Source organism: Lissotriton vulgaris, chromosome 8 (genome assembly GCF_964263255.1).
Source record: "Lissotriton vulgaris chromosome 8, aLisVul1.2, whole genome shotgun sequence".
Lineage (NCBI taxonomy): Eukaryota > Metazoa > Chordata > Amphibia > Caudata > Salamandridae > Lissotriton > Lissotriton vulgaris.
This window is the reverse complement of record NC_141696.1, coordinates 689,620,913-689,633,799: the sequence shown is the minus strand read 5'-3', so window position 1 is coordinate 689,633,799 and position 12,887 is coordinate 689,620,913. Positions and strand designations below refer to the sequence as shown.

The 12,887-nt window shown below is 42.0% G+C and overlaps 1 protein-coding gene across 2 annotated transcripts in view; it reads left to right on the top strand.

Moving 5' to 3' along the window:
• The window catches only part of CNKSR2 (connector enhancer of kinase suppressor of Ras 2), a 1,783,347-nt gene that overhangs the window by 910,278 nt on the left and 860,182 nt on the right, over positions 1–12,887 (top strand). For both annotated transcript variants that reach the window (XM_086934554.1, XM_086934553.1), the window contains one exon: positions 8,092–8,211. In XM_086934554.1, the coding sequence (XP_086790680.1) occupies positions 8,092–8,211 (120 nt within the window). The remainder of the gene's footprint in view (positions 1–8,091; positions 8,212–12,887) is intronic.

Sequence of the window (12,887 nt, the reverse complement as noted above, 5' to 3'; positions counted from 1 at the left end):
CAGTGCCTGTCATGCGCAGCTACATGGTCTTGACGTACTGTATGTGGGCATGTGTACTTACCTAGGAGGTGTCCTTCGCCAAAGTCACCCCTGGCCAAGCGGGTGTATATGCCGCTGTGCCTGAATATGAAAGAATCATGCGTGCTTCCCGGGTATTGGGCCACTATGTCGTTGATGATTGTCTTTGCATTGCAGATCTGGATGTTGAGTGAGTGGTAGGACTTGCGGTTCCGGTACATGTATTCTGTCTCAGCGGGTGGGCAGATGTGGATGTGGGTAGTCAATGCAGCCAATTACATGGGGGAATTGCGCTGTGTTATAGAAGTCAAGCTTTGCTTGATTTAAGTACTATTGGGTGGTTGGGAAGGTTATGTAGTGGTGTATCCGGGTGAGCATGGCGTCCAGGAAACTGTAGGCAGCGTGACAGTGTGCTCTGGGAGATCCCCACTGCAACTGCTACTATCCCCTGGAAGCTTCCGGAGGCCAGGAGGTGCAGGCAGCACAGGACCTGGACATGGGTGGGCATGGCATTGGTCCTCCTTGTTGGGTGCTGCATCAAGGGGTCAAGGTCTCTGATGAGCTTCGTTATTATTGCCCCATTCAGCTTGTATTTGGAGTAGATCTCCTCTTCAGTCTGGCCCAGGAGTGTTATCTGCAGCCAGAATATGCGCTCCTGGATCCTGCGTTGGTTCCGTGCTGCAGCCTGGAGTCTCAGCCGCCTTGCCACAATGTAGAGACCGTGCATTGTGAATTTCCTCATGCTCCTACTGTGTCTCCTTAGGTGTGTTTGTTTCATCATGCACCTGTTCCTTGTTTCAATTTTATTTTAGTTTTTCCTAATGAACCTCATGGTTACCACCTGGTTTGACTTCTCCTTAATTTGCGACTCGCATTTAGTGATTTTTGTGTTTTTCGCAATTTGCGATTTTTGATTAATTGTATTTGCGAATTATTTGCGAATTCGCAAAATAATTCGCAGAATAGGTGGAGATTTGCTGTTACAGAATTGCTAAGGGGGTTCCACATTGATTCTGTGAATTTTTGTTTGCTAATTCGCTATTTGGTGGTTTTTCACTTCATGAATTGCGGGAGCGGAAATTGCGATCGCAATAGCTGTTTCGCAGCTATTGCCATCGCAATTTTGGTTGATGAATCTATGCACAAGTCCCCTTCAATCCAGAGGGTCCCTCCAGTAAGCGCCACAGGCCACAAACCAGAGAAATTGGTCCATTATAATTAATTCAGCTAACTATAACTCGTGCCCAGACAATGCACCGCTGATGACATCATATATTACATCATTCATGACATGGTCAGTGACATCACTGATGTCATCTCATATGCCATCACTGATGACATCACTGACGACATTATCCATGAGATAATCTGATGCACCTCCTCATACTCTAATATAACCTTTGATACACCCACTCTAAAATACAGACTACCATTTTCGAAACCACAGACACACCAATACCCGTTGGTACATAACCACTCACTAATTCCTAGGTATACACACATCCACTCATTCACCCATACAGTCACTCATACATGCAGTCAACCATCAAAACGGCATTATCATATGCACTCACATATCTATACAGACAGTCACACACAACCACTCATCCATAGAGTTCCTTACACACCTAGTCAGTCATACAAAGTATTAATCACACTCCCATTTACTCACCTATACAGTTATGCACACAATACCTCACTTATTCAAACATATACTAACACATACTTACACTCTTATACGATAGCTAGGCTTTCCTGTTTTCAGTTTCTATTTTTGGTAAATTCTGGTGGGGTTTTTTCAGTGTTTTCAATATCTTAAAAAACTGTTGTTATCAGTGGTTACACATTTTCGTGCCACTAAAAACAACAGAAAAAGTGTTTTTCCGGTGTTTATGAAAGTTTTGCTTTTATTATTGCTTGCTTTCTGCACTGAAAGAACATGGTATATAAACAGTGTACATATAGTGTATATGAGGCCCAAATAGATTTTTGCAAATTAATCTTATTGCAGTACACCATACACTACTTCTTCAGTGAATCTTTGGGTCATGTGCGCTCGCTCTTTCCTTCCCATGTAAACGTTTGTGAAAAGGCCCTCTCAGCATTCATAGCCCCTTGGGATGAGAACCATCAGCTAAGGGACACAGTTGGGATGACTCTTTCTTTGATGCCACATAAAGCACAAAATGATAAATATTTGCGTTTTAGTTCCTGTGCATAAGAAAACAGTGCACCAGAATGGACTAAAAAGTCAATAGTATCCCTCATGAACTCTAAAGACTGTAAATATGCTTTCAGCATACCATCTAACAAGTGGCAAGGATCCCCTACAAGGAATCACTTCAGCTCGGGTATCAATTTGACAGGTCATCACACAACTTTTTTATATACATAGCTGAATCACTGTAAATACAAACAATATCACTCCAATCTTTGTTGAACTTGGAAAAAAACTTTTTTGTAGAGCATTACAAGTGACACTGCGTTCCATGTTTTCCAAAAGTCTGGTGTCATGTTTTCACCACTATCGCAGATGCTTGGTGATATATATACTTGTCACTATACCTTGCATTGAATGTTTAAAGCCTGAGGTTTTGGCAATTCACCTACTATCAATACTGACCCACTAGAAACTATGGTCTGATGTATTAAGGGTTTCTACCCATTCTCTGTGGGTAAATGTGATGACATATATTAGGAAAGATTTTTATGAAACCAGCCATTTTACCTATCAGCGAAAGAATCAAATGCAGCCAAAATATCAAATATGAGTTTGATGTGTCCTGATTCTCTTCAGTTTATAAAATAACTAAACTACACCTAAAATATGAAACTAAACCCTGCATCTTTAGACCAAAGGCAACAAAACTGGAAAAAGTAAAAGGAAGAAGAAACCATATTTTAGTGGAATCCCTAAAGAACAAAACTCAAGCAGAATAATGTTAGCCAGTCTTTCTTACTGCTAGCTTTTATAACAAAGTTAAATTGTATTGACCTCTTCAGGAAGAAAAAAATGACTCTTTCACTCTCTTTTTCCTTTCTTTGATTGGCATTTAGTTTGTGGTTGTGCAGGTGTTTTTTCAGTGTTTATATTTTTTCACCGGTGAGGGCTGTTTTTCTTCCAGTGGGGTTTTATCAGTTATTATAGGTTTAAACCTAAAACCCCACAGCCTAACGATAGCTAATACACACACACACTGATGCAAACAGCCACTCTCACAGTCCCTCACTCTCACATATAGTCATTTATACACTCCAACACTCACATATACTGCCTTTCACATATGCAGTTACTCACACATGTACCACTGAAGTATCCATTCACTCGCCAACAGACCAATTCACACACTCGCCCACCCATCCTGTACTTTACAGATGCACTCTTGAATCCATATACCCAGTGAATAATCCACTCATACATCTGTGCACAGAGTCACACCCCCCACCCACCCACACAGACACTCAGGCACCCATACAGATACTCAGACTACCAATCAATAACCCATATAGATCCTCATTGAGCTGCTCACCAACCCATGCAACCGCTTACACACCAACTGACCAACTAAACTGTGTGAATGTCTGTATCAGTCACTAACCCATACATTCAGTAAGACACATTTAAACACTCACTTATACAGTCACACACCTACTCAAATCATCCATCCAGACACTCATACACCCACTCATTCTTCAATAAACATTGACATATGTAAAACATATTTAAGTTTTATAGAAACACAGTCACCCGACGATGTCATCAGTGATGTCATTTGAGATGTCGGCAGTGATGTCACTGACCATGTCATGAAGGATGTACTATGACACATCATCAGCAGTGCATTGCGGTGGCGTGAGTTATGGTTAGCTGAACTAACTATAACAGCTGAATTTCTCTGGTTGTGTATTAGTGAAATGTCCAACTAACTATAACGTCCCTGAAACCTGTGTTTTTTTCAGTAAATTCATGATTACACGCAGATGGAAAAAGACATGTATTACTAAGGTCTTTGTGTGGTGTACTCATTGGCGTGTAGCCCAGCTGGGAAGATGCTGCAATTACCACAGCAGAGCACATTTAAACATGAGATAAACACTGTTTACTGCCTCACATATTGCATGTTGCAATGGATTTACACAGAAAACCAACTCTCGGTGGCAAGCCTCTGAATAAAGCTTTGTATTATATAATTTATATTGGCTAAAAGCAGCAAATGCATCTTTTGCACAATGGCCCTATTATGTAAAGGGCGAATTTCCCTGGTTGCGTCTGGCGCACCATAAAAAAGGCTCAAACAGGGAAAGTGCACCGTATTACATGGAATGCGCTGCCCCCAGGGCAGCTGCAAACTCACTCTGCCCTGGGGGCAGCGCATTTCAGTGAAAAATGAAGCGGTCGCACTGAAGCCGCTCCGTGTTTTCACAGTGCAGACTGCACTTTTAAAGAGGATTAGAGATACCTTTGCAGACAGGTGCATTGAGTGACTGCACCCACCTGCAAGGGGATGTCTGGTGGTGCCCCCCTCCAGAGGGCTGCCATCAGTTGGCACACCAACAGTGTGCCACCTTTTAAATGACGTACTGTCAGTGCACCTCCTGAGAGTGTCTTTTCATCTGTGCCCTCGTCCATAATAAGGTGGGGGTGCATAGGCAGGGGGCATTCCATCATTTGCATGGGTGTGTGCTCCATGCAAATGTGGGAACGCCCCCAGAAGATAACACTGGCGCTTTAAGTGAGCTGCTGCTATTAGTATTACAGAAGGGGCTGCACAAGCGTCTGCGGCCCCCTCTGTAATACCAAAGTGGCCCAGGGGCACGCAAAGTGTGTGCAAACACCCATTGCACCCTCAAGGTACTTATGTAATACGGCCCCAGATGGTATGATATGATATGATAAGATTTATTTATAGAGCGCACATTCACCAACGGTTTCTTGGCGCTTGATTGGAGGGGCTGGAGACAGATGCAGAGTGCAGGTTAGTTGTGAGCTTGGGAAAAAAGCCAGGTTTTAAGCGACTTCCTGAATTGGGGATAGGAGGGTGTTTGACAGAGTTCTAGAGGGAGAGCATTCCAGAGGACCGGTGCCTGGGTGGAGAATCTCAGCCCGCCATGTTTCTTTCATTTGAAAGTGCAGGGAGACAGGAGGTTAAGACAGGAGGAGCGAAGGTCGCGGGGAGGGGCGTAGCGATGGACTAGGGAGGGGATGAAAGAGGGTCCATGGGATGGAAGGGCTCTATGGATAAGGCAGCCAATTTTGAAGAGACTGCGCTGGGTCAATGGGAGCCAGTGGAGGCTCCTGAGGAGGGGCTTGGCAAGGCTGGATTTTGGCTGACCATGGATCAGCCTGGCTGCTTGGTTCTGGACTAGTTGGAGTCGGTGGGATTGATATGCAGGGAGGGATTCAGGCGTACAAAGAGTTGGAGTAGTCGATGCAGGACATGACAAGCGCCAGGGTGACTTGGATGAGGGCTTCTTGAGAGAGGAATCTGCTGATTTTCCTGATTCTGTGGAGATGGAAGAAGCAGACCGACACCACTGAGTTGATATGGGCCCTCATGGAAAGGTCGCTACTGATGTTGACGCCTAGGCTCTTGAGTGGAGTGACTGGGGGTGGCGGGCAGCCCAGGGAGGGGGGCCAGAAGTTGGAACTCCAGGGGTTGCCTGGGGGCCCTGTGAGAACCAGCTCTGTCTTGTCGGGATTGAGCTTTAGCTGAATAGCGTTCATCCAACTACTGATGAAGGTCATGGTGGATTGAACGTTCCCTATAGAGGAGGGGTGGGGTCAATGCTGAAGATGAGCTGAAGGTCGTCGGCGTAGTTAAAAATGACTACTGCTCTTTTCTGGAGTTCGGAGATCAGGGGGAGGATGTACAGGTTGAACAGGAGGGGAGAAAGGGAGGAGCCCTGGGGAACTCCATAGGTGAGTCTTTTTTCCTCTGAGGAGAAGTTGGAGAGGCGGACCGCTTGGCGGCGGTCAGTGAGGAACAAGGTCAACCATTTAAGCGGAGGGCCCCGGATGCTGGCGCTCTTGACCCGATCGAGTAGTAGAGCGTGGTCGACGGTGTCGAACGCCGCTGACAAATCCAGGAGCACCAGTGCCTGCTAGATATTCTGATCGGCCCCCTTTCTGAGTTCGTCATGAACAACGAGCGCAATGGACTCGGTGGAATGTTGGGGCCTAAAGCCAGCTTGATGGGAGTCTAAAAAGAGGGAGTCTTCCACAAAAGTGCTAAGGCAGTTTGCTACAAAGACCTCCAGAATTTTGTCAAGGAAGGGAAGTAACGAAATGGGGCGGAAATTGGTTAGCTCCTCAGGGTCAGCCCCTGCCTTTTTAAGTATGGGTGAGACTACCGCAGACTTAAAAGAGTTGGGAACCACGCCAGAGGAGAGGGAGTTATTGAGGAGAGAGAGGGGGGGGTTCGGGTATGTTGAGAAAGATCTCCCGGGCGATGTGAGGGGGACAGCTGTCCCGCGGGGAGCCGGATCGAACTTTCTTGTGAAGGGAAAAGAAAACCTCTTGAGTGATCAGAGGAAAATTGGAGAAGAGAGAGGGTTGCGGGAGCTTCACTGGGATCGGGGGTGACATGGCCTTGGGGATGCTAGTTTTGATGTTGATAATTTTTATCAATAAAGTAGATGCTGAGGGTGTCGCAGAGAGATTGTGATGGCAAAGGTTTGGGGATGATACGGTCGGGTTTAACAAGTTCATCCACTATGGAGAAGATGTCTTTGGCTTTATTTGTCGAGACAAAGATCTTAAAGGAGAAGTATTCAGTTTTAGATGTAAGGATGGCAGATTTGTAATACTTTTAGGCTGAGGTGGATATATTTTTTTAGGGGGCAATAGTCAAGTCTCCACTTTCGCTCAGTTTGGCGTAGGGTGAGTTTCCTATCTTTGAGGTCCATTGTGAACCAAAGCTGGGGGTTGTATGGCGTCTTGTTTTTGAGTTTTTTCAGGGGAGCAAAGTTGTCTCTTGCCCGGGCCAGCCAAGAGTTGAGGTCTTCAGCCTGAATATGAAGTGAGACTGGGGGTCCGGTGGGCTGAAAGGTGCTAGGTGTGGAGGTGGAGAGAAATGTAAAGAGGGTGGGGATGTTTACTAGGCTCCAGTTCCTGGTCGTGAAAGGGTCGGGGTGGGGGATGTGGCTGTGGGAGGGGTAGTGATGGTGAAAGTAATAAAAGAATGGTTGGACCAAGTGCAGGGCGAGATCTGGAGGTTGGAGATATCGAGGTTTAAGGTCCAGACCTGATCATGGGTATGTCCCTAAACATGGGTGGCAACTTCAATGTGCTGGGTGAAATTCCAGCCTTTGAGCAACTCAGAAAAGTTAATTGAGCAAGAGCTTTCGTGCGGGTCATGAGGCCAGTAGTTGAAGTCCCCTATGAAAAGAATGTTGGCATGGTTAATCACCAACTCCGCTGTCATGTTACTGAATAGTTGGAGAAAATTGGGCATGTAGGCAGGGGGCCTGTAAAATAGGGCACATATGAAAGGGAGACTTTCAGATTCAAATTTGTATGTATGTATGTATGAATTTCTTGGTTGTGTGGAGGCATCAAATCTGATTTTGATATTTAGCTGCAGTATGTGTGACTGATAACCACAAACACATCACATTTAAAATTTCTAAAATATTTTAGCACTTATAGAAGGTGAGTAGCAGATCGACGTTCAAAGGATACTTGCGATAAAAAGGACTGCGCAGTGCTGATGGTGGACGTTCTTCACAACACTTTTTTCTCTCATGAGATATTCATCGTGAACAGTGCCTATTAATGCGAGAGCTCTTCAAACTGTATTGCATAGGTAGCTTTCTCACGTTTTGAAACATTCACCTAGTCAATTGAAATATGTTGCCTTGATCATAAAAAAGTTGCATTTAATGAATATATCACAAAATTGCATTATGCAATGTCTTCGTCAAAGAAAAATTATTACACATGATGACGTGTAATACTTTTACTTTATATTTCTCTTTTATGCATACGTTTTGGTAGAAACAGAACACTTTAGCTTGGATTAACCATCTCCTACTAGGCAATGAACACTATTATGTTCTTGTTTCTGCTTGCAGTGTAAAACCCTCTCAGGAGTCTGTGACAACATCATCTCTCTCTCGTCAGATCCACTGGTTTCCCAATCAGCTCACCTTGAAGTTATTCAACTCGCAAACGTCAAACAAAGTGAAGGGCTGGTAAGATAATTATTCTTTTCTATTAAAGTACAGGAGTTAAAAACCATTGCTGAAAAGCCAATTAAGTGTAATTAAAAAAGAATACTTTTATTTTTCGTATCTCAATCATTTCAACATAATTGAATACCCTAGCATCATTCACAATTATTATAAATAGATCTTGCACAGCTTAGAGACATATTTCATAACATCACTGAGTCTATTTCTCCTTTCATTATGTGTGTTTCCTGAGTGATTATTTATTGTAAATAATTTTCAAGAATAAAGGTCATAGTGAAATGTGTAAGACATCAACATTTGGACTCTGTAGGAACCTCTCCTTTTCTGATGGTCATCCAAGAGGCTTCGCTTTTTTATTGACCTTATTTTTACTCATAACCTGTGCTCTGTGACATTGCCATTAGGTGACACAGTGTGTGTGCCGTGGACTTAAGCTGTGCTGTCAAAGTTGGCTGCATCCAGTTGATCTATATTTCTTTCCTGGAAGACCATGGTGGATGGCGCAGAAAATGCACCAAAAGGCATGGAGGTGTAATGCCATGTGGGCTGCAGGGACTATTTAAACTACCCCATAGATGATAACAAAAATATATGGGTTTTAGAAAAATGTCTTTGCAATGTAGCAAAAAATGCTTTATATTAATAGGTCACCTTACATTGTGCCTTGTAAGCTCACAGGTTTGAGTAGCACAAAAAAGAATCAGCCTGCATTTTTGGTGAGTGTGTTATTACAGTGAATAAATATACAACAGCTGTTTTTATAGTGTAGGTTAAGACATATTTTCACAAACAGGCCTAGGTGTAAATTTCCTTTAACAGGCCTTGATGTTATTATTTAATTTCCTATTCTCTCCAGCTAAAATGCTAAAATATTGATTCAATGTTATTTTCTACTCAGTTCCAAAACTGAATTTAATGGTGAAAGTAAGTAACTGTAATGAAAAATTAACTTCACAAAAATGATCTCATGTTGGCTGAGGCAAAACTGGGTCAGAAGTGGTTTACTACTCAACCCCACTCTAGAGATGAATTGAGAGTCAACACTGGTGTTTTAGTTTGCCCTTACATATCTCTGTTCGCTCTTATCCGAGTTTGATTGTTTGGGTGTCTTTTTTTTGTCCAATTTTTCTCTATTTCTCTAAACTGATTTTGGATTGTTATTAGGTTGTCTTCTTCACTTTAAAATTGGTGGTAGTGCTTGAACTTAACACATGATTCTCTGGTGCTCACCTGCTGCTTGTGCCAGAGATTATCTAAGAGAACTGTCTTGGTCTAACCAGATTGTGTTTATTAAATCCATGAGTATCCTCGCACGCACCAAATTAAAATCCCATTTCCAGAAAGGTACCCTTTAGAAAAAAAGATAAAAATGGGATTCCACATGAATTACATCTCTACTAATAATTCTGCCACACAGGTGTGGTGTCTTGGTCTGATTGAGTAAATGTATTAGTCCTTGGATAAGTTAACGTATTTTGAGATTCTCAATTATCCTTAAACTGCGCTCCATTACTTGAGGTTGAATCTGGCATAAGAAGGAAAAAACCTTCCAAGATAATTGTCAGATTGGAAATGATTTGCTAAGAGCAGTCTGCCATGAGATGTACGAGGATAGTAGCTAGACTATACTAACTTGCTTGGGAGATTGTTTGACAGGATACAGTGAGTAAAGCTTTGTTCAGCAAATGCAAATCCTAGAAAGTGCATGTGGCATATTTTTAAAAAATGCATGTAGTAGATTAAGTCACAAAAACAATGCCTTGTCTCTCTTGTGAGAAACAGAAAGAAAATAAATTAAAGAGACAAATATTCATTAGATAAATGCATGGAACCAAAGTGCATTTAACCAGACAAGCTAAAGTCAACTACATATGTTCCACTCCTCAACAGTTTTCACCATGTGAGGCACTATCCAAAATGTTGTAGTCCACACACCTTTTCATTGATCCTGGGTATAAACTGGTTATGTATCTCTAACAACTTGTAACAAGGAACTGTTCTCTAGTGCAGCTCATGGTTTGAGCTATGATCTCTTCATTAGTGAGTCTGTGGATATCATGCCCTTCTCAAATACAGCCTCATTGTCTAGAAACCTTTTTGAGTGTGTTAATATAAGGTCCTTTCCCACACTGAACACATACAGATGTGAAAAGGAATATCAGTAGCATCATTACTTACATCAACATATCCAAACATCTTATTCCATGTGATACCAGGCTATCTTAGTTTCATTCACTAGGTAGGATTCAGACCTATCAATGTCTAGAAAGTGCATCCCACTGAGATAGTGCTAAAACTATACCACTTTAATCTTGTTTCAGATTATTCTTCATAATTGGTATTTAGTGGGAGAGTGAAACCAGAGCTGGATCCAAGATAGGTTTTGTACCCACCCAGTGCCTTGATGATGCCTACTTTAAGAGAAATAATGACTAATTATTGGTATAAATAAGCAAGGCTGGTGTACTGGTCATAACTGAGGCAATAACCCTCCTCAAGAATTTATTAGTGAATTTCAATTTCTTAAATAATTTTAACATGTTTCTCTGTGAACTCTGGGACTTGGGCAGGGTTAAGCTCTAGCCTATTACATTCTTGAATAAGATTTTCGGTTCAGAAGAACAACATAACAGTGTTGGCCTATAGGGCATTATCAGTGAGGTATGACTTGATTTATATGACACAGTAAACATGGGACTTACATCTGTTCTTAATCAGAAATTCATAAAGGGCAATTTTAATAATTGATTAGTGGTTATTTTAGGTAAGTGCCATGTGATGTAAATCTTCTCCCTGAGTCCCCTGAAAGCCAGAATCCCACATTGAGAAGGGTTTTGAAATGGTCATTGCTCCGTCTTTTATGCATGCTTCCTTGCTGCACACACTGCCATATAGTTCAGCCCAGGCATTCCTCACACCCATGGGAACTCAAATGGCAGGAATCTTACAAGGGCTGGAAATAGAGTAGCAGTTGGAAAATTGCTCTGTAAGTACTGGACAAAATGAATCCCACTACTATTGTCCTTCACCTATGGACACTCTTCCAATTAGGCCAAGACCATTACCACAGGCTTGTCCCTCTGTCCCATCCCTAGATATTAAATTATTTTCATTGTATTATTTTCATTGTATCACACTGGGATGGGATTTTCTTTTCAATCCAATATTTGAAAATCATAACAGATTCACAAAAATACAGTAAATGTATGTGTTTCTGGCAATGCCATATATTTGTATGTTTTTTTATATCAATCACAGCTCTCAAACTCTCGTTACATTTTTGAAATGATATATTCCTTTAAAATCTGTGACGGCAACAACTGTTCTTTACACCCCTTGGAAATAATGATATTAATGATACATTTTCTTATGGACGCTAGGCTACCATAAAATGGAGCATAATATTCTAAGTCCAATTAGACATATTTCTGAACTATTGTATAGCAACACAGTGCCCCTTCAGTTATTGTGCAAAATTCAGATTGTGATTAGTTAGCTATATATAGTTAATACTTACCAATATTAACTTTACAACGCATAGGGATCATTGAACCTGCTGAGCCATCCGTGTGGCTGTCCCTTTTGGTGGTTTCACACAAATGTTGTGCTCAGTTGCATGATAAAGAACATTCTGTTTACCCAGGTTCAGTACATTGTAATGCTGAATTCGCCTTCTGGTGTCAGTGGAGGTTGGTGCAGGGAGACGGCGGAGTTCCTGAGTGTTCTTCTTTTGTTCAGCTCCCTACATTGGAAATAAACTTTGCCTGTGTTTACCTACAGTCTTGGAGGACCATTACTACTCAGTTCCATCGCTATGCTCCTATACGGTTTTGCCCCCAATTCCAATTGCTGTTGTTGTTCAGTCTCTGCCGCTGACATCTTGCAAATGGTGTGGGCCTGTCCTAGAATCAACTCTTACTGGCAGAAGCCCAAACCAAACTTCAGTCAATAACAACCCCTAATCTGAGCAGAACACCCATGGTGGCACTTATTGGCTATTTTAAAGATACTGCAAAGCCCTCTCATAAACTTGTCACACTGGCCCTACTACTCATAGAGACAAGGGTGGGTATGAACGGGAACTTAAAAGTCTCTCCTAGATATGCCCAATAGCTCTGAGACCTCAGCACCTGTGCTGAACACGCGAACACATACAACATGCTTCTCCCCTTTTCTCCACACCTAAGTACACATGGGCCCGCTCTATGCTTATTTAGTGGAACTACACCAGAGCCCCTGAATACCCTCACAAACATGCTGCAGTGGACTGGATATGGCTCATGCACTGCAGCGAATTTTAATCTGCCCATAGACAGAACTGGCTGGAGATCCAGTGATATGATGTCAATTGGGAATAACATTAGTTATCATGAGTTCACAAGTCCTGTGTGCATGATAGGATTGTAGCCTCAAGTTAGTTTAATTTATATGCCTGTATTGTTTGCTTCAAATTAAAAATAAAACTTTAAAAAACTATTACGAAAGAGGAGACTGTGGGAGTTGAGCCAAAAAAAGTACATTCATTAAAAAAAGGATAAAATGGAGATACATGAACAAGTTAGTAAGCTTTTACCATGCATTAAATAAGCCTTAGATATTCACTAATAAGCGCTAGGATATAAGAAAACAAATTTATATACATAATTATTTCTATATTTTAAAATCAGAATTACAAG